Below are 23,238 nucleotides of genomic sequence, written 5' to 3' on the forward strand. Positions count from 1 at the left end.
CAAATCATTGTGTTCCGTTTATATTTACATTTAACACAATTTCCCAACTCATATGGAAACGGGGTTTGTATAATGATTTTCTGTCACCTTGAGGAAATGGCATGAAAAGGATAATAATTATATATATATATATATATATATATATATATATATATATATATATATATATATATATATATATATATATATATATATATATGGACAATGACGTACAGAACAGAGGCGATTTAGTTCATTTGTATTTATTTTTTGATAAAACCTCTCCATCATCCAGCTGTTTCCTGGTAGCTGGTTAATAATAATAAATACAGAATGCGTTACTTTAATAAATGTAATATTTACAGTGATAAACACGTTTGAGAACTGACGTTGTCAAGAATCGAACCTACGTCTTGTATTTCTATAGTGTTTTGTATATTGTACAGGATTGCTTATTATTCTTATTGGATAGTAGTCTATTTCAATTGTTAGTTTTTTTTCTTTATTGCCTGTTGTGTAATTTCTTTATTTTATTATTTATTTATTTTTACCCCATATTTGTTCCCACTACTGCACCTTAAATTGGAGTCCTTAATCTCATCATATGCAAATTTTATGACAAAGTCAATTCTATTCTATTCTAGAATAAAAGATGGACGCGTGAACCAAGTTATGTTGACGTCACCGATACAAGGTGTTAATTTAATATTCATTAAATGGATATTGAGTAAGTTGTTTGGATTCGGTTTGTCGTCCTTCTTTGATTTTAGTGGCTTTTTAAGAACAATTTTTATTCTATTCTTCAAAAGCCCACATTTTCAATGGAGCTTGGGCGGTATATGAGTTGTCCCATAGTATATATATATATATATATATATATATATATATACACAACAAGGTAAATGTCATATAGGGGCAGCACGGTGGTACAGGGGTTAGTGCATGTGCCTCACAGTACGAAGGTCCTGAGTTCAATCCCGGGATCTTTCTGTGTGGCGTTTGCATGTTCTCCCCATGACTGCATGGGTTCCGTCCGGGTACTCCGGCTTCCTCCCACCTCCAAAGACATGCACCTGGGGATAGGTTGATTGGCAACACTAAATTGGCCCTAGTGTGTGAATGTGAGTGTGAATGTTGTCTGTCTATCTGTGTTGGCCCTGCGATGAGGTGGCGACTTGTCCAGGGTGTACCCCGCCTTCCGCCCGAATGCAGCTGAGATAGGCTCCAACACCCCCTGCGACCCCGAAAGGGACAAGCAGTAGAAAATGGATGGATGGATGCATTTCTATATTTATAAACTACTTGCCTTTACTCAAGAGGAAATACAGTGTTGGTAAATTTTAAATGAATAAAACATCTTTGGTCAATACAACAAATCAGAGTGGAGCAGTTTAAAACAACCGATTAGTGAATAAGTAAAGGTGAAGCCATTTAAATCCACATTTGACTTGATAACATTTCCGCTTTTTTAGAGCCAACCTAAGCAAAGGAGAATTGGGTGGTCATTCATCCTGTCCCCTTCCACCTGTAATGTTTTAAAGGTTTCCAGGCGATGGTCAGAAGTTTGGAAATGAACACAGGTTATGCTAAAAATGAGCAAGTGGTCAACAACTGTGGAAATTGCAATCATTCAATAGAAGTCCACTTCCAGTTCATTTGTACACGCAGAGCAAGATGTTGATACTTAAAGCTGGTAAATACAATTACTACATGAGTTAATAGTATGTGATGTTTTCCGAGGTTAACTCCACATAAACTCAAGGACTTACAGGGGTCATAAGATTTTTTTTCTACATTTAAAACATTGTCCTGGGGTCTATATAACATGTAATGGTGGTTCTTTGGTGAAAAATGTGCATACATTATGTTTTACAGACATATTTTTAAGCCACTTTTTTTCTGTTTTTTAAAGTGGTTAGTTTTGAGAGGTAGAGTTGGTTGATGCTCCTTACGCTGAGTGTGCATTTGCCCCCGCTCGGCAGAAATGTTTTGTAGTTTTTTAATCTCTCTCGCTTTTTTAATGTGCACTATGGACTTTGGTGACCGCCACAAGCCATCTGTCTTGAGTGGCTTTCACAGCAACACCACATCCCAGATGATATAGCGAGATCAGCGACTCATCTTGGTTTGTTGTCGGCACAAAGGAAGGAGGCCAAGATGCTGGCGGATGAGAGAGAGGAACGAACAGGTTAGATCAATACGCTGGCTAAGGTTAAACTTCTACTGACTCTGTAACTTTGTGATGCTAAAAATGGTTTGATATTAATACGTTATTAAATGATAAGAAAACTAAATTTATGGTGTTTAGTGGTGCAAGGACAAATTGTGAAGCAAAATTAAAATTAAATCTAGTGGAAATTGATGGAGTATATGAAACTAAATTCTTGGGAATAATAATTGATCATAAATTATGTTGGAAACCACATATTGAATATATAAAGGGAACAATATCCAAATTCATTGCTATTCTTTATAAAGTAAAACACATGCTGAATAAGAAACGTCTGCATGTTATATTATTCTTTTATTCATATTTAACATATTGTGTTGAAGTTTGGGGAAATGTTTATAGAACAAATATAGACCCAATAATTAAACTTCAAAAAAGGGTCATTAGAATAATACACAAAGTGTGCTACTATGAACACATCAATCCATTATTTATAAGTTCTAATGTGTTAAAATGTTCAGATATTGTGTTTTTAAAAACAATGGAAATTATGTTTCGAGTAAAGAACAACAGCCTTCCAGATTGTATTCTTAAATTATTTCAATTGAGAGGAGAAAACTATAATTTACGGGGCATATTGATTTTTGAAATACGTAAAGTAAGAACAAATATAAAATACAAATGTATTTCAGTTTTAGGAGTTAAATGGTGCAACAAACTCAGTGATGAGTTGAACACATGTAGTTCTTTGTTAAGGTTTAAAGGCCTACTGAAACCCACTACTACCGACCACGCAGTCTGATAGTTTATATATCAATGATGAAATCTTAACATTATAACACATGCCAATACGGCCGGGTTAACTTATAAAGTGACATTTTAAATTTGCCGCTAAACTTCCGGTTCGAAACGCCTCTGAGGATGGCGTATGCGCGTGATGTAGCCCGGGGAACAGAGGTATGCCTTCCACATTGAAGCCAATACGAAAAAGCTCTGTTTTCATTTCATAATTCCACAGTATTCTGGACATCTGTGTTCGTGAATCTGTTGCAATCATGTTCATTGCATTATGGAGAAGGAAGCTGAGCAAGCAAAGAAGAAAGTTGTCGGTGCGAAATGGACGTATTTTTCGAACATAGTCAGCAACAACAGTTCACAGCCGGCGCTTCTTTGTTTACATTCCCGAAAGATGCAGTCAAGATGGAAGAACTCGGATAACAGAGACTCTAACCAGGAGGACTTTTGACTTCGATACACAGACGCCTGTAGAGAACTGGGACAACACAGACTCTTACCAGGATTACTTTGATTTGGATGACAAAGACGCAGACGTGCTACTGTGAGTATGCAGCTTTGGCTTCTAAACATTTGATCGCTTGACCGTATGTGCACAACTTTTTTTTGCTTATGTACGTAACTTTTTAAAAATATATAAGCTTTATGAACCTTGGGTTAGGTGAACGGTCTTTTGGGCTGAGTGATTGTGTGTGTTGATCAGGTGTTTGAATTGTATTGGCGTGTTCTATGGAGCTAGGAGCTAGCATAGGAGCTAGGAGCTAGCATAACAAACACGCAGGTGTTTTTATGCAGGATTAATTTGTGGCATATTAAATATAAGCCTGGTTGTGTTGTGGCTAATAGAGTATATATATGTCTTGTGTTTATTTACTGTTGTAGTCATTCCCAGCTGAATATCAGGTACCGTGAGTATGCAGCCTTGGCTGCTAAACATTTGATAGCTTGACCGTATGTGCGCGTCACGTACGTAACTTTTTAAAAATATATAAGCTTTATGAACCTTGGGTTAGGTGAACGGTCTTTTGGGCTGAGTGATTGTGTGTGTTGATCAGGTGTTTGAATTGTATTGGCGTGTTCTATGGAGCTAGGAGCTAGCAGAGGAGCTAGGAGCTAGCGTAACAAACACGCAGGTGTTTTTATGCAGGATTAATTTGTGGCATATTAAATATAAGCCTGGTTGTGTTGTGGCTGATAGAGTATATATATGTCTTGTGTTTATTTACTGTTGTAGTCATTCCCAGCTGAATATCAGGTACCGTGAGTATGCAGCCTTGGCTGCTAAACATTTGATAGCTTGACCGTATGTGTGCGTCACGTACGTAACTTTTTAAAAATATATAAGCTTTATGAACCTTGGGTTAGGTGAACGGTCTTTTGGGCTGAGTGATTGTGTGTGTTGATCAGGTGTTTGAATTGTATTGGCGTGTTCTATGGAGCTAGGAGCTAGCAGAGGAGCTAGGAGCTAGCGTAACAAACACGCAGGTGTTTTTATGCAGGATTAATTTGTGGCATATTAAATATAAGCCTGGTTGTGTTGTGGCTAATAGAGTATATATATGTCTTGTGTTTATTTACTGTTGTAGTCATTCCCAGCTGAATATCAGGTCACCCCCGGCTCTCACAGCATCTTCCCTATCTGAATAGCTTCAACTCCCCACTAGTCCTTCACTTGCACTTTACTCATCCACAAATATTTCATCCTCGCTCAAATTAATGGGGAAATTGTCGCTTTCTCGGTCCGAATCTCTCTCACATCATGCGGCCATCATTGTAAACAATAGGGAACTTTGCGTATATGTTCAACTGACTACGTCACGCTACTTCCGGTAGGGGCAAGCCTTTTTTTTTATCAGATACCAAAAGTTGCAATCTTTATCGTCGTTGTTCTATACTAAATCCTTTCAGCAAAAATATGGCAATATCGCGAAATGATCAAGTATGACACATAGAATAGATCTGCTATCCCCGTTTAAATAAAAACAATTCATTTCAGTAGGCCTTTAAGAAAACCTTTAAAAGGTGAAATAATAGAAAATTATAAAATATAGAAACAATTACTTTCATCCCGTTGATTTTTTTTTTTTTGAACGTTGATATTCCAGGCAATCTTATTTTCAGTGAAGGTATATGATAGGCAAATATAAGCTTTGGCTTCAGCCTATTCCTTTTTCGGTCATTATTTTCCTTTTTGTGTGTAAATGTGTATGATTGTTAAATATGTCTAATCTGTACTGTTAAACTGGTCACACAAAATGGTTGATGGTTGATTATATGACCGAAATAAACTTTTCATTCATATTTAATTAATTCAAAATCCTGGATGTGTGCATGTGTATATTGACAATGAAATACTTTTCAGTTTTATATCATGTAAATAATTCTGCTGCACAGCTGTTTCAAGTTGTAAACAATACAGGTTCATAGAGTAAGTTAAACTACGAGCTACTTTGCGAACGTAATACTGGCTTATATTACTAACTTGTTCGTTGCCAAACAGTAGGCAGTGATCTAATTGAAAGTAGTTTTTAAGAAAACATTTTTTTATTTTGCCGCAGGACGGTGATGTTATTGTATTACATTAGAGAGCTAAGCTAGCTACACAACAACTTGAGACAACATTGCGAAGGCATATTTTACACATTTGAGATTGACGGAGAGAGCCCTCAAACCTGCAGTGATCAAATGCCAAGACTCCACCACCTAATGTTTTCTTCAGCGCAGTGGCGTGCAGTCACTAGAGGCAGGGGAGGCGGGGCCTCACCTGCCATCATGGAAAGAAAAAAAATGTAAAAAGAAAAAAAGAATAATTAAATTGTTATATGTATCCAGTGATTATACTAAAGTTATTTTCCATTTAACTTCACCAGTTTTAGATTATTTTTATTTTTATTTTCACATTTGACGTTCAAATACTGAGAAGAGACGGTGCGGTGATCAGCAGCCAGTTGAGGCACATCACTGATTTGTGCCTCAACATGGATTGTGCACAATGACTCGGCTAACTGCTGAGCTGCTGTGCAGTGAGACTGTATTGCTACATGAATTATATCAGCTAACTAAACTATGGCATAGTTTAGTTAGCTGAGGTATATAATGTACAGTGTATTTTGTCAACAACTGTATGTGTAACGTATTTCTTGTGCTGAGCATTCATAAAACTGCTGCAAAAGACGTACTGTCTGAGGCTCGCAGTAATCCGGCCTCCTGGTGGTAGAGGGTGATAGCGATCCCAGAGATCATTCCTCGCTGCAGAAGAAAAAAAAAAAAAAAAAAAGTTTGCAAGTCAATTAGTGCAGCGATTGTTTATTTCCTCTCGCCTGGACTTTTATTAAAAACATGGAGGATTACATATGTAAAATAAAACAGTTTTCTAAACTGGACTTTCAATCAAAGCAGGAGGTAATAATTAAAGGTAGACCAACGCCGGAGCTAAAAGGTTTGCTTTTGACTTCGGGATGGCGTGGTACACACGCAAAGGCTGGCTCTGTGGATGTCCAGCAAGAAAGGTAAGACCATAATAATGTTTTTTTTATTAAATGTGCTTTTTTGTGTGCTACAGTTGTGTAAAGAATACTGGTATGAGCTTTTAAACATAACCCGTTAACTACTGCCAATCACATGGTGAATAAGATACTATTTAGGGTTCATATGTTTGTAAATCTGACTGATGATGCAGTGCCTCACCAGACATTAACCTCACCGCACGCCACTGCTTCAGCGGGTTCAGCACATCTTTCGGCGATTCCGCCCCCGCCCTGAGCTCACCTCACCTGGCACCCACCATAGATGAGAAGCTAGTGACCTCCATCCTTGACCGGGTAAACGCACATAAAGCCTAGCTAAGAGGAAGGGTGCTACAAAAGTTGCTCCACTCAGCTAAGTGGGCCTCTCACCAAGCTTTTCCAGTGGTTAGTGGATTCTGGATGTGCACCTTACTACTGGAAGGAATCAAACATCATCCCGATTCCAAAAAAGACGTGCGAATCACCTGAATGATTTTATACCTGTTCTTTTAACATCTGCACGCTGTAAATGCCGGGAGAGAGGGTTGTCTGCCCATCTCTCCAGCATGGTGGCAGAGAGGCTGGAGCTATTTCAGTTTGCCAATAAGGCCAAACGTGGAGTGGAGAATGCATGCTTGTCTCTTTTGAATACTGTTGGTAAGCAGCTGGACTCTGCACACTCCCACACCAGGATTTTATTTACAGACTTTTCCTCAGCTTTTAACAGTGTCCATACAAGCATTTGAATTAACTGACTGGTGGAACTCCATGTGCATCCAGCACTGATTTTATGGATTAGGAGATTAGCAAGTGTTTATATCCATCCATCCATCCATGTTTTGCCGCTTGTTACATTCGGGGTCGCGGGTGGTGCTGGAGCCTATCTCAGCTACAATCGGGCGGAAAGCGGGGTAGACCCTGGACAAGTCACCACCTCATCACAGGGCCAACACAGATAGACAGACAACATTAATCAACCTATCCCCAGGTGCATGTCTTTAAATGTCTCTAGATCCAGTAGTGTTTATAAAGACCGGACTTTCCCCAGAATGTACTATCCCTCATTGTCTTGTCTGCATACACCAACATCATCAGGTGCAGCAGAGACAGAATTACTCTTTTTAAATTATGGAGATATGGCTTTGGTAGCACATGTAATTGACACTACTTCAATGTCTGACCACCAGCAGTCAGTCAACAACTTTCAATGTCATGAAGACCAAAGAGCTGTGCTGTGGTACCAGAAGAACGCTGGTCTCACAGCAGTTTTCACTTTTCCAGCCTGTCAGCATCAATGGTCAGCTGGTAGAGGAGGTGCAGTCCTTAGCGCTTCCACCAGCTAAGGAAACGCCGGTCTTTCAGCATCAGTAAGGACACTCTGGCCCTGGTCTACAAAGTGGTACAACTCACTTACCATTAAACTTAAAACAAAACTTTCCCTCATAATATAACAGACCAGTCAAATATTTGGATTCCCCAAACCTCCCTAACAGATCTCTACACTCCGGGAAAGCCACCTCCATCATTCAGGATCCCACACCCACTGCACTCATCATTCTAGTTGCTTCTATCAGGCTGTCTCTTTAAACTTGTATTCCTATTGCCACCATCACTTTAGACAAAAATAGATGTGCACTATTGCATCATCTTTTATATTTTACAATTTGTGTCTGTTTTATGGTTTTATTTTTCATCTCTTGTAAGTTTGTCTTAGAGCCTGTTAAAGATGAATAAGACAATAAAGGTTTATCCATCTAACTTGTTTTTACTTACTGTTTCATTGTCTCCTCCATTGCTATAAATAATAGTCACCAACTCCGCCATTAAAATAAGCTTCAGGGAAAATCCATCTTCATACTGCTGCAGGTTCATGAAGCAGGAATCTTTCAAGTGGTTTGCACACACATAGAGACTTCATCATTCTTCACATTTGAAGGCACGAAACAAAAGTTAGCCGACATTTCTTACTTCTTAAATTGAGACTGGAGGTTTCATTAGTGTCCTAAGTTAATAAATAAAACAACCAATAACAGCATTTTTGTTTTTCAAGTCGTATCTTAGGCATTTTGTCGTCTAAACCAGTGGTCCCCAAACTTCTGTGGTACCGGTACGTGGATCGATTGGTACCGGGCCGCACAAGAATTAAAAAAATAAATAATACAAATGAAAATAAAATCAACATAAAAAACACAAGATACACTTACAATTAGTGCACCAACCCAAAAAACCTCCCTCCCTCATTTACAATAATTCACACTCATTCGCACAAAAGGGTTGTTTCTTTCTGTTATTCATATTTCTGGTTCCTACATTATATATCAATATAGATCAATACAGTCTGCGGGGATACAGTCCGTAAGCACACATGATTGTATTTTTTTATGAAAAAAAAATAAATAAAAAAAATCACCCCCAATGTCCGTGGGACACATTTTCAAGCGTTGACCGGTCCGCAGTTCCAAAAAGGTTGGGGACCACTGGTCTAAACTACAGGTGCTTGCCACATGAATTTAAAATGACGGACGCGCGCAACACAGTTTGGGTAGTTTTATACCATATATGGATAATCGGATGGCTTTGTGACCAATTTGTGACGTCACCAATTGTGCATTTTCCAAACGGACCGTTTGCAGGAAGTAGGCAGTAAGGCAAGATTGTTTTATAAATATCCTTGCAATACCTCTACGCATTAATGGAAATGTTCGGGATTTATACAGATACCAAAGTCACATAAGCTATGGAGCGCCGGATGTAAAAGTTCAGTCACACTTCTAGTAAATATATTTCTAGTAAATATATTTCTCACATTTAACTCACTTTTGTCCCATTTACCTCATTTTCATCACATTTAAGTTTAAATTAAATGTTGATTCTAAATATATCTAATTGTTGAATCTAAATTTGAAATCAAAATGTAAATGTTAAATCTATTTCTAAATGTTATATCTAAACCTAAATGTTAATTTCCAATTTAAATGTTAAATCTAAACATAAATGTAAATGTTAATTGTAAATGTTAAATCTAAACTTAAATAGTACATTTAAATATAAATCTCAAATCTAACTGTTAAATGCAAATTTAAATACAAATCTAAATGTTGAATCTAAATCTTAAATCTAAATGTTGAATCTAAGCCTAAATGTTAAATCTACTTGTCAAACGCAAAGGTGAAGCTATTCAGTGTTTGAGCGTCTTGTCTTTTTGCAACACACCATGTACACTCTGTCATGTCTGTTCATGTTTTTGTTTTGGCCATGTGTTTGTTTTTTGGACTCTTTTTAGTTCCTGGTTGCACTTCCTTGTTTGGTTTGGTTTCCATGGTCACCCATTAGTTTTCACCTGTCATGTCACGCACCTGTTTCACGTTTTGAGTCACGCACCTGTTGTTAATCATGTCTGTTATTTAAGTCTTTCTTTCTGTGCACTCGTTCTGCGTTCATTGTCTTATGTCACACCTGTTCATGGCTCTTGCTGACTAAGTAAGTCATAGTTCATGTCATTGCTTCTGCTAATAGCAGCTTCTTTTGTGTTTTAGGCACGCTTGCCTTTTTTTGCTTATTGTTTGCATTTGTGAAAGTTTGAGTGATTTATGTTTAAATAAATCCAAGCTCACCTTCACGCTGTCGTCCGGAGCCGTCTTTGCATGGGAAGAACAACCCCGCAGCCAGCTGCGACCCCCCCCCCCCCCCCCCGTTTTGACTAACTCCATAAGGAGGAACAGGCAATAGCCAAAAAGTTCTATATGAGTCGAATACACAAAAAAAACAATCTATGATAATCTACAAAAAGGAAATTCACTCGTGCTAAAAAGTCGAGACGCTATAAACAGAAAGTATGTATAAAGTATTTGAGAAGCCTGAAAACTAAAAGCGCTCCAGAAGGAGAAAAAAAGGGAAGACAAGGCACTATGAAAATTGATACAAAAAGACTTGACCAAAAAACTTAGAAAAAGAAAATCACTCTCTCAGAGGGAACAAAGGAATCAATAAATAAAGCGAGACAATACTTATCAAACTTGGTTGATGGCTGTGAACAAGGCTGGAGGTACGTAGCGAGATGATATACTCTGGCAACAAGACTTCTTCTTCTTCTTCTATGGAGTTTATTGGCGGTTGGCAAACCAACAAAGGTGCATTACCGCCACCTACTGGACTGGAGTGTGGGACTGTAAATTGGGATTCAAAATAAATACAAATAATAATTAACAAAATAAATAATAAAAAAAATAAAGAAAATAAAAAATAAAATAAAGAAATAAAGAAACAAAACATCTAAATAGGGAACTTAAATCCTCTCCATTAGGCCTGTGTCTATCAGATATGCCATAAGATGCTTGAGCATAGCTTCTGCCTCTGCTCCTAGCAGGTTCCCAACACTTAATATCATCCTGGATTCCTCTGCCGCTGCTGTTAGCGTCCTCCTTTCCTCCTCATACCCTCTACATTCTAACACATGCTGGACACTTTCATCCTGCCCACATTGGTCACATCTGCCATCAGGGTGTTTTCCTATCCTGTGTAGTGAACTATTCAGTCCTGTGTGCCCTATCCTAAGTCGTGTGATCACTGCTTCTTCCCTCCGGCTCCTGCCCCTCCTCCTTCCCAACCCAACGTGTTTCTGTATGTTGTAAAGGTGTATTCCCGTGTCTTGGATGTCCCAATATTCTTGCCACACTTTACCCACATGTTTCTTGATTATTGATTTACCTTCTTCCCTACATAACGGTATGTCCATATCTACAGTGTGTGATCTGAGTGATTGTTTGGCCAGAATATCCACTCCCTCATTCCCTTCTATCCCTACATGGGCAGGAACCCAGATGAAGCAAACAGCTAATCCCCTCTTATTCATTCTATGCAGTTGATTATGTATTTTGAGAATGAGATCTTGCCTACATGACTTCATGGTTTTGATGCTTGTAAGTGCTGCCCAACTGTCTGATGCTATTAGTGTATTTTTATGGTTATTTCCTTCTATCCATTCCAACCCTAAAATGATAGCTGCAAGCTCAACTGTGAATACTGATAGATGGTCTGTGGTTCTTTTCTTGATGTGTATCTTGTATTGTGGAATGAAAACTGCAGCTCCTGTTCTTCCAGTATCAGGGTCTTTTGACCCATCAGTAAAAATCAGCGTTTTGTCTGAGAAATGTTTTTCCAAATAGCCTTCGGCTACCCCTCCCGCAGAGGCCTGCCTATTCCTTTTCTTTAATTGTTGCTGTATTTCAAAATGTATTGTCGGTTCTATGAACAACCAGGGAGGAGTACATGAGTATGGGACTGTCGGACTGAATAGAATATGACCTAAACCGGCTTGTACTGCCTTTACATTTCCTATCCACCCAAAACTCATAAAATGTGACTCATTATGCTCCCAACAGTCCTCTAGGATGGCTTTAGCAGGATGTGAAACACTATGCCCTTGGAGATTGACCCAGTACGCTAACAGCAGTTTCAGTCTCCTGATCCCTAATGGTTGTTCCCCCATTTCTACCTGTATGGCTGCTACTGGAGAGGATTTAAATGCCCCACTGCATATTCTCAGACCCTGTGTCTGCTGCACATCCAGCTTTTTCAGGTGGCTGTCTGCTGCTGCTAGATAGCCTATGCCCCCATAGTCTAGCGTTGCTCTCATGATGGCCTGATATATATTCAGCAGTGATGCTCTAGTTGCACCCCAGTGTCTTCCTGAAAGGCATCTTAAGAGATTGTTGACTCTTTTACATTTATCCCTCACTTTGTCAATATGCTGCCGCCAAGTCAGCTTTTCATCCATCCACATTCCAAGCAGTCTAACGACACTAACCTGCTCAATTTTTTGACCATATATTTTCAAGGAAACCTCTTTGTGACGTCTAGAGAAGCAAATCCCTTGCGTCTTTGCGATAGAAAACTTAAAACCCCATTCATCTGCCCACTGCTCCACCGTCCTAATTGCTGCCTGCAATTTCTTCTGAATATATGCAAGATTCCGCCCCCTTATCCATAATGCCCCGTTGGCAACAAGACAGGGGAAGACAAGGACTATATACACATGAGGGAGGGTGACACAGGTGGGTATAATCAGGCAATCAGGAGAGACCTCAGACCAGTGACACAGGAGGAAGGGCAAGTGGTCTGAAACGAGAGGAGGATTAGAATTTTCAAAATAAAACAGGAAGTTTGCCAGACAACCCCAAAACAGGACATCCCTCACCACGATGTGACAGTACCCCCCCCCCCCCCCCCCCTCTATGGCCGACTCCTGACGGCCCAGACTGTTTAGGGTGGTCTCTGTAGAAGTCCCTGATGAGAGTGGGGTCGACAATGTGGCGGGAAGGAACCCACTGTCTCTCTTCAGGTCCGTATCCTTCCCAATCCACCAGGAATTGTCTGCCCCGGCCCCGGTTGCGCACTGCCAACAAACGTTTAACTTTGTATACTGGTCCACCTTCAATTACTTCGGGTGGTGGAGGGGACGTGGTGGCTGGGACCATGGTAACCAAACCAAACAAGGAAGTGCAACCAGGAACTAAAAAGAGTCCAAAAAACAAACACATGACCAAAATAAAAACATGAACAGACATGACACACTCACAAGTTTGGAGTTAACATTTTTAACAATATGCAACTTTATTGGTTTTATTTGTCATTAATCATCTGTCATGTTTCCCTCTTCCGCAGTAGGCGTGTCGTGCACTGAGGCAGACGTGGGCTTGGCTTTGTAGCTTAGAGGCCTTGGATTGGTGTAAAATTGACATTATTATTTATCTTAACACTTGGTGAGAGATTTACCGCTCACATTTAGATTTAGATTTGGATTTAACAGGTTTAGAATTATTATTTAGGGCTCACATTTAAAATTTTGATTTAAGATTTAGTTTTCAGATTTAGATTTAACATTTAGATTTAACATTTAGATTTTAGATTTAAATGTATCATTTGAATTTAGATTTGACATTTAGGTTTAGATTTTACATTTAGCACTCAGATTTAGATTTAACATTCAGGTTTAGGTTAAACATTTAGATATAGATTCAACATTTAGATTTAGATTAAACATTCCTATTTAGATTCAACATTTAAGTATAGATTTAACATTTAGACTTATATTCAACATTTAGATTCAAATTGAACAATTATATCGAGTTTTAATATTTAAGTTGAGATTTAACCTTTAGGCTTAGATATAATATTCAGATTTAACGTTTGGATTTCAGATTTAATTTAAACTTAAATGTGACAAAAATTTGCTGAATGTGAGAAACAAATGCTAGAAACGTGTGACTGATTTTTGACATTCGGCACCCCTTTGAAGTACTGTAGTGTCAGTGAGAGTTGAGGCTGCAATTCGTAGTAGGTCATGTACCATGCAGTAGTATTTTGTTCATGCCATGTGGTGATTTACCAGTTACGTGTTGGGCTGATTATTCCTGGTTTCTTTCATGAGTAAGTAATGGTCTTCTTCTCATTTGTCAATATTGTCAACCAGGTCAGTGTTGGCTGTTGCCAAATAAAGAGCCTCTTCAACTAGAGATGTCCGATAATGGCTTTTTTGCCGATATCTGATATTCCGATATTGTCCAACTCTTAATTACCGATTCCGATATCAACCGATACCGATATATACAGTCGTGGAATTAACACATTATTATGCCTAATTTTGTTGTGATGCCCCGCTGGATGCATTAAACAATGTAACAAAGTTTTCCAAAATAAATCAACTCAAGTTACGGAAAAAAATGCCAACATGGCACTGCCATATTTATTATTGAAGTCACAAAGTGCATTATTTGTTTTAACTTGCCTCAAAACAGCAGATTGGAATTTGGGACATACTCTCCCTGTGAGAGCATGAGGAGGTTGAGGTGGGCGGGGTTGAGTTGGGGGGAGGGTAGGGCGTAGCGGGGGTTGTATATTGTAGCGTCCCGGAAGAGTTAGTGCTGCAAGGGGTTCTGGGTATTTGTTATGTTGTGTTTATGTTGTGTTACGATGTTCTCCCGAAATGTGTTTGTCATTCTTGTTTGGTGTGGGTTCACAGTGTGGCCCATATTTGTAACAGTGTTAAAGTTGTTTATACGGTCACCCTCAGTGTGACATGTATGGCTGTTGATCAAGTATGCCTTGTGTGTGTGTAAAAAGCCGTAGATATTATGTGATTGGGCCGGCACACAAAGGCAGTGCCTTTAAGGCACGCCCCCAATATTGTTGTCTGGGTGGAAATCGGGAGACATTTGGGAGAATGGTTGCCCCGGGAGATTTTCGGGAGCGGCATTGAAATTCGGTAGTCTCCCGGGAAAATCAGAAGTGTTGGCAAGTATGACTGGGAGACGCAACTGCTCTGTACTTCTCCCTACGTCCGTGTACCCCTCCGTACAGCGGCGTTTTAAAAAGTCATACATTTTAGTTTTTTAAACCGATACCGATAATTTCCGATATTACATTCTAAAGCATTTATCGTCCGATAATATCGGCAGTCCGATATTATCGGACATCTCTATCTTCAACTATTTCCTGCATGTTCTAAAATTAGTCGATTGGTAGTTACTATGACCTGGCTTATCTTGCACGTTTAATGTCCACATCTGGGAAAAGACTAAAAAAGAATACATGTTTAATTAGGAGCACAATTCTGACAGTGACCTAGTGGTTAGAGTGTCCGCCCTGAGGTTGGTAGGTCCTGAGTTCAAAACCTCGGCCGAGTCATACCAAAGACTATAAAAATGGGACCCATTACCTCCCTGCTTGGCACTCAGCATCAAGGGTTGGAATTGGGGGTTAAATCACCAAATGATTCCCGGGCGCGACCACCGCTGCTGCTCAATGCTCCCCTGTGGGTATGGGTCAAATGCAGAGGATAATTTCACCGCACCTAGTGTGTGTGTGTGACAATCATTGGTACTTTAACTTTACCACAAGGCGGACACTCGCTATGCTAGAAGCTCACACTAGCCGACTGGCTGTAACAGTAAAAAGCTGTTTGATTAGCAGTAATTTTAAGTTATGATTACAATTTAGTGTATAATATGATGGATGGATGGTGTAACGTTCAGTTTTTTGGGGTGGATAACCAAGTAAGTTATAAAATTAAAGCCCCTGTGACATCATTACAGGGCTTTAAAATAGGGTCAAGTTGTTGGGGGCACTTGTCATAATCAAACCTGACCTTTATGATATCGAGCAATGTAAGCTTTACCGTGACCAATATGGACATACTGATGGTTCAACATTTTAATCGAAAAAAGCCCTGTGAGGCTAAATCTATTTTTAGGTGCCTGCGGTCACATACCTGCAGCAAATATTGCGTGCCATCTTTGGCTGTCTTGCCTAAGTCAATGCAGTATATGATGAAGTCATATACATGGCTTGACTTAAAAATGATTACCAATTCCTGATTAGATGTGTGACGGTCCAGCGGTCACATAAACTGCCCAAGTCCTTACAGTACTGCACTGTACTCAAGAACAAACAATACAAGAAATTAAAAATGGATCCCTTGATATCCGATCCATTTGGACTTGAATGTTTAGTGGACTGTGTTTTCACAGCGATGTACTTTGCACAACCATCTAACTTGAATGACTTTATATACCAGTACATATCAGAGCTGACGGACTCCATAGGATGTCACAAAGAAGGGAATGCCCATCACATTTTTAATCACTTCCAAGAACAATGGGGTAAGATATATGTAATATGTATTTTTCAGCTTCTTTAAGTAGTACGTGTAAGTCAATTACTTCATTCAGGCAACTTCAACTACAGTATTTCTAATAACAATGGGAAAAAATGTAGAATGTATTTTGTTCAAGGTCGTACCAATACAGATAACTAACTGATTCTTAACACTGATACCGATTACCATTAAGCTATTATACCCACTATTTTTAAAATATACATTTACAGTAGGAAAGGGATTCATATGGCCCAATCCTAGCTGGATCTCACATGAAATAAAAGGGAGGGGGTAATCATTTTGCAATGCAGTCTGCTGAAAATTATAAAAAAGTGCCGCTCTACATAACAACTGATGCTATGCTCAAAGTTGGAATTGCCACAAAACACATTTTAAGATATTCAACATTCTGCCATCTGGCGACTAAAGTGGATCGTCCACGCCCCCTTTTGTCATGTTTCATGTGTCAGGTAAACCGTGCCGAATGGGGCCGTATGAATCCCTTTCCTACTGTAACTGTAATTTGTCTACACCAGAGGTGTCAAACTCATTTTAGATCTGGGGCCACATGGAGAAAAATCTACTCCCAAGTGGGCCGGGCTGGTAAAACCACGGCACGATAACTTAAAATTAAAGACAACTTCAGCTTGTTTTCTTTGTTTAAAAATAGAACAAGCACATTCTGAAAATGTACAAATCATAATGTTGTTTGGGTTTTTTTTACACTTACATCGCGGTTAATAGTATTGTATCTTTATTTGTCTTTATTTATACTTTCTGAATAGGTTATGTGATAATGTTAATCAGTCAACTCATTGGTGTTCATTTTCAATCTATCAAAATAAAAAAATGATATCAAAATGAAATTACAGTATGTTATTTATGTAGTTTGCTCATTTTCCTCGACTGGTGCACTAACATGTGGTTTATTTTTTTTTACATATCTACAATTGCTATTGCGACATCTAGTGGACACATTTGGAACAGCAATTTCTTTCATTCAAAAATTTCCGCTAATTTTTATGCTTGGCAAACTCATCCTGCGGGCCGAAAAAAAACCTGTTCGCGGGCCTGATCCGGCCCGTGGGCCGTACGTGGGGCGGTATAGCTCGGTTGGTAGAGTGGCCGTGCCAGCAACTTGATGGTTCAAGGTTCGATCCCCGCTTCCGCCATCCTAGCCACTGCCGTTGTGTCCTTGGGCAAGACACTTTACCCACCTGCTCCAAGTGCCACCCACACTGGTGTAAATGTAACTTAAGATATTGGGTTTCACTATGTAAAAGCGCTTTAAGTCACTAGAGAAAAGCGCTATATAAATATAATTCACTTCACATTTGACACCCCTGGTCTACATCTTTTTTTGCGGCAGCTTCTTTGTTTGATTGATTGAGACTTTTATTAGTAGATTGCACAGTACAGTACATATTCTGTACAATTGACCACTAAATGGTAACACTCCAAGACGTTTTTCAACTTGTTTAAGTCGGGGTCCACGTTACTCAATTCATGGTAAACAGCTTATGCATCTTTGTAGGCTTTCAAAACTCTGTCGTAGCAATGCTGACGTTTTTCGTGTGGCTGCTCAGGTTTGATGTGTTGGAAGCACAATGTTTTTGCCCCTCCTCGCAGAATGTTTGGAAATCCTTTGGTGCAGATAGCATGCAAAATATCTTCCTCTGTGAAGAACAACAGTGAAGAAGTCCCACACGATCGGCGCCATGTCTGTTTACAGCAAACTTAGGAAGTTTACGACAGGCCACAGTAGGGAAGGGATTCATATTCATATGGGTGATTATCCCGTGACGGGGAGAGGCGGGGTTCATCATTTGGCGATGCAGTCTGCCGAAAATGATGGAAAGTGCCACTACATAGCAACTGACGCTGTAGTCAAAGTTGTAATTGCCACAAAACACATTTTAAGATATTTAACACTCTACTGCCATCTGGCGGCTAAAGTGAATAGTGCACGCCCGAATGCCTCATGTTTCATGTGTCAGGTAAACCACGATGAATGTGGCCATATAAATCCCCTATCTACCTATCTACCCCTACCTAACCTAACCTATCCGCAGCACGGTACGGGTAGTCCAGCCTCATTGGGCTGATTTTGTTTTTAACTGAGATATTTCTAATGTTATCACATTTATCACAATGACGTCACATTTAGGGATGGGCACTGAAACCTAAACCTAGTTCCATAATGTCAGTGCCAACGTAAACAGTACTCTAAACTCACTGAAAAAAGGAGCTTTCTTTCGGTGCCTTAGTTATCATTTAATCAATGTCAGTGATTCTCAATCTGTTGGCTCCATCTAGCGGTACGCCAAATAATCTTTTGATTAAAGTACAGTGTTTTATTTTTCTATATTCAAACCAAGTGTTACTGTTCATGCTGTGTGTTATGTTACAGTTAGAGATGTCCGATAATATCAGCCTGCCGATATTATCGGCCGATAAATGCTTTAAAATGTAATATCGGAAATTATCGGTATCTTTTTTTTATTAACGGTATCGTTTTTTTGTTGTTGTTTTTTTTAAATTAAATCAACATAAAAAACACAAGATACACTTACAATTAGTACACCAACCCAAAAAACCTTCCTCCCCCATTTACACTCATTCACACAAAAGGGTTGTTTCTTTCTGTTATTAATATTCTGGTTCCTACATTATATATCAATATATAACAATACAGTCTGCAAGGGATACAGTCCGTAAGCACACATGATTGTGCGTGCTGCTGGTCCACTAATAGTACTAACCTTTAATAGTTAATTTTACTAATTTTCATTAATTACTAGTTTCTACGTTACTGTTTTTATATTGTTTTATTTTCTTTTTTATTCAAGAAAATGTTTTTAATTTATTTCTTTTTTTTTTTTTTTTTTTTAAAAAGGACCTTATCTTCACCATACCTGGTTGTCCAAATTAAGCATAATAATGTGTTAATTCAACGACTGTATATAACGGTATCGGTTGATATTGGTATCTGTAATTAAGAGTTGGACAATATCGGAATATCGGATATCGGCAAAAAGCCATTATCGGACATCCCTAGTTACAGTGGTCGGAAATATTAAATATACTTGTTGAGTAACACCTCTGCCTTGTTTTTAATAAATACTTAGGCCTACTGCGCTACTGTATTTTAATGTTGGTCATTATGGTGGTACTTGGAGAGCCAAGTGTTTTCTGAGGTGGTACTTTGTGAAAAAAGTTTGAGAACCACTGATCTACATAAAGTATTGAAATTACTAGTCTGTTCACCTTAAATGTCATGAAAAGCCATGAAAATATAAAGGCATTGTTTTTGAAAAAAAAAAAAAAATTTTTTTTTTTAAGTACAGCTTTGGCATCATGCAAGCACTGGCACCATTTTTATAAGTATTAGTATCAGTTAAAATGTAAACAATACCCATCTTAAGTTACAATTCGTCATATCAGCCTGATAATTATCTGTCTCGACATGTATCGTGCACCCTTAGTACTGTAGTAGGGATGTGACTATGAATATTTCATATCACGGTTATCATCATTATTGCAGTATTGTTGAATGTATTTAAAAAGTAATTATACACATACTAAAAATAATTTGACCAAGTTATTTAAAAAAATAAAATGAAATAAAATAGACACACCATTAGAAAATCCACTATTTTGCATGTTTTGTGTTTTTTATATGCTCCACTGACAATCTGTTGTAATGGCTATACTTTTGTTGTTTTAAATATTGGTTTGTATTGTATTACTTTAAGATGTAAATAATAATAGTAATATTATTATTTCTAGCGGGCGTTGTGTCCTACTTTGTGCAGCGGTCCTTGAACAAGCCGTAAAAACACTTTGTCTCTTCCTTTGAGTAAAGATCACTTGAGAGACACTCAGAGAGAACTGCTTTTATGTTCAGTGTGCACAATTTAATTTCTTAGTTGCTCAGACAGTATAGTGTTCATACAAGTTCAGATTATGGTGTATAGGTATTGTTTTTTTAGTGGGGAAATACATTAATGTCTCTTGTTTTCATGTTAGTAATTAAACTAGTGAGCTGGCGCCAGTCAGTCTGTGAGTTTATCAAAGTGCAGTCACGGTTTTCCGATCATTTTCATTTAAAACAATAATAAGGGAGTTTTACAGTGGTTATCATTACTGACGTTTACATTACTATACTGTACAGTAATAGTATAGAACATATATTTATTACATACTTTGAACCACTGCTTGATTGCCATAGAGTAAATGTATTGCAATGTTAGACAACATGATATTTTTAAATATATGCTTGTTTATCTGTTTTTGTCTATGGTTCTCTACAGAGACAAACTTTCTGGATAATAAAGACAGCCAAACAACGATTCCCAGCCCAAGCATGGCCTTTGTCCCATCATTGCAAAACATATCTGAGGAAGACATATTTGGCCTTTTATACAGGCTCTACAAGGATTTGGCTTCGGCAAAGGTTTTACCAAAAGAAGTGATACATAAACGAAGACGGAAGCGCAGAACAACTCATGCGCATTTACCACAACGGTGCTTCTGCGACGCCAGCACAGAGACAGACCTATTGTCGTTAGAATGGATTTTAAGTGAAGATGAGAGTTTCGGACTGAGTGATGATAGTGAGACAATGACAGATATAAGCCAGGGCTTTTTGCCACCATTACTGGTTGAGACAATGCCAGACATAAAAGAGTACTGTTTTCCAACAGTTCCAGTTCACCCAATGCCAGACATGAGTCAGTGCTTTTTGCCACCAATCCCAGTTATTCCAGAAACACCTTTAGATATGAAATCGGCGACGTACAATGCTGATGTTACTCAGGCACAAGTTTCACAAAAGCTTGTTCCCCCACCAAATCCAACAAAGAATGTCGAGAGTGACCAAGTAAATACTGATGAAAGACAAGTTATTCCACTTCAACATGCAAGCAAAACAGAGAAGGCAGGCAGCAAGGCTCCAAAGCAAAACCCCCTGCTGAACAAACACGATAAAAAACCTGGTCCAGAGAAGGCCAAGTCTATGAACAGAGCAACACTACTAGTGCCTGATAAACCGGGGGCAACGCCATTCACACCAAAGAAAGCCGCACCCAAAAACCGTCTGAAACCAATTGAGTCCAAGAACCCTCGGATTGCCCAACGTCAAAAACCTGGAATACCTGAACTACAGCCCTCTCAAAAAACACAGGAACCCAAGAAACCAAGGGTGAGTCCTTACCAGGTATCTGCATCTAAAAGACCTGAAAAAACAGAAGCGCAAAATAGGCTAACAATTTTGGAGGCCAACAGTGTGTTACCTGGGATCACATCAGGACCAAAGAGGCCAAAAACATTGGGAATCACGTCGACGTTACCTGAGGTGAGGAGGACATGGTTGAGTCTTCGTCGCATATATGGACCAGAAAAGCCAAAAGTCCCGGCGACAAACATCAAACCAAAACAGCCTTGGAGAAATCCTCTCAGTGATCCTCCAAGAAGGGAAGGACCACCTCGCGTGTACTGGATAGAGAGGGAAAGAGCAAGGCCTGTGCAAAACAGACCAAGTCGGAAAGTTCCTGGCAAACTCTTGCTTTGACACAAAATACAGCAGACGGCGTTATCAGTCACACAAAGCCAACTTGTATCATCAACATGCCACACAACAGAAGAATGTTTTAATCCTTTGTTGATTACATGCCTATTTGTATAGTATTTTTCACTTTGTACACATTGAGCAGTTTGTAATATTACATGCTTTTGAGTTGGAATGGTGGTTTAGTGACTGGCTGGCAACTGATTAGAACCCACTACTAACACCTATGTCAGTTGTCATCTCAACCCACGGACGAGGCAATGACGGACTGAAGCGTCATAGTGTTGCAACAAGATACAGAGGCAGCGACACGGTGAACCGCTCTGCCTAGCCGTGTAAGATCCCTACAGGGGAATTAGTAACGCTGGCAGCAGGATGTGTCTTAAGAGCTCTTTTTAATGCACGTTCTGGCTGCTAGTTATGTTCTTGTGCCTACAGGAATTCCGGTGTCGAGATGGCTACTACGAGAGGGTTGGACAGGCTGGAAGTCTGCGGACACAAGACCTGCTGCAATGACTGCCCACAAGGAATGATGGCAGACTCCTCACCATTCTCCTTATTTTGATCAATGATAAAACTATTTTATGGACTCTTTGTCTGCTTGGAACTGTTATTTTAATAGTTGCGCTAAAATTATTTTGTTAAATTAAGACAAATAAATTTCCTGCCACTAATATTGTAGTCTTTATAAATAAACTGCTCTTGTGCTCAACTACCAACACCCAAACACCTCCCAGGCTTTGCAGACACTTTCTCACATGCAATTTGTAATTAAGGCTCCTTAGAAGTAGGTCTTTTGGGAGTTGTTGGCCAAATCTGGTTTCCACTGAGAAATCAAAAGAAAATTATTTCCGTCTACATTTAATGTTTTGCACTACTCCACAAAGTTTAATTAGAATTGGTTGTGCAGTTTTTGCATAATCTCGCTGGAATCACCAACCAGCAATCAGCAGAAAATGCTGTATCCCTTGCCTTTGCATGTGTACCTAAAGTACACCCAGGCTGCCAAAGATAAAGGACCAGGGGAGCAAGAATGGAATCTATCAGAAACGTAAATGACAAAAGGTAAAAAATTTGGCTTGGCGCAGTTATACCATGGAAGGGTATTTCAGACTGTATAGGAATAGAACTCCTAAAAAATAGTTAATAAACATCTAAGCTTTTGATTCTCTCACATACTCTGTCTTCTGGCCTCAGTCCAAAAATACAAGAGAATGTTTATTTCCCTTAAGATTTTACAGGTACTTTATTTAGAATTTCATTGCGTGTGGGCTGTGGGGCTTTGTGCGGAATTTGCATGTTCTCCCCATGACTGAGTGGATTCTCTCTGGGTACTAATCTCACCTCCAAAGACATGCACCTGGGGATAGGCTGACAACATGGATGGATATCCATCCATTCATAGAGTTGTGCGTTGCTATCTGGATCAACAATCATGCATTCAGACAGCTGGATGTTGTATACATACTGTAATATGTTGCTCGAGGACATTTAACCACCAATCAGCACTTTACATTACATTTTTCTTATTCATCAGCAACATAGCTCTCGACTAAGTAAGTTG

General features: G+C 39.0%; 1 protein-coding gene and 1 long non-coding RNA gene across 5 annotated transcripts; one reads left to right on the top strand and one right to left on the bottom strand.

Moving 5' to 3' along the window:
• Positions 1 to 216: 216 nt before the first annotated feature.
• On the bottom strand, positions 217 to 10,132 carry LOC133657453 (uncharacterized). 2 transcript variants are annotated; one of them, XR_009827269.1, is made up of 4 exons: positions 10,065 to 10,132; positions 6,124 to 6,193; positions 5,617 to 5,708; positions 217 to 2,139 (listed from the first exon to the last, which is right to left on the bottom strand). It is a non-coding gene; the product is annotated as an uncharacterized LOC133657453 (long non-coding RNA). The 2 variants fall into 2 exon arrangements; XR_009827268.1 differs by having other exon boundaries at positions 6,124 to 10,087.
• Positions 9,890 to 22,146, top strand: LOC133657452 (uncharacterized). 3 transcript variants are annotated; one of them, XM_062058798.1, is made up of 3 exons: positions 15,784 to 16,109; positions 20,419 to 21,308; positions 21,392 to 22,146. In XM_062058798.1, exons 1-3 carry the CDS (start codon positions 15,917 to 15,919, stop codon positions 21,458 to 21,460), a joined length of 1,152 nt encoding a protein of 383 aa, XP_061914782.1. In that variant the 5' UTR covers positions 15,784 to 15,916; the 3' UTR covers positions 21,461 to 22,146. The 3 variants fall into 3 exon arrangements, with proteins under 3 accessions (XP_061914781.1, XP_061914782.1, XP_061914780.1); XM_062058797.1 differs by lacking the exon at positions 15,784 to 16,109 and adding an exon at positions 9,890 to 9,930 and having other exon boundaries at positions 20,419 to 22,146; XM_062058796.1 differs by having other exon boundaries at positions 20,419 to 22,146.
• Positions 22,147 to 23,238: the final 1,092 nt, after the last annotated feature.

The sequence above is a fragment of the Entelurus aequoreus genome, linkage group LG09, assembly GCF_033978785.1.
Source record: "Entelurus aequoreus isolate RoL-2023_Sb linkage group LG09, RoL_Eaeq_v1.1, whole genome shotgun sequence".
NCBI classification, from domain to species: Eukaryota; Metazoa; Chordata; class Actinopteri; order Syngnathiformes; family Syngnathidae; genus Entelurus; species Entelurus aequoreus.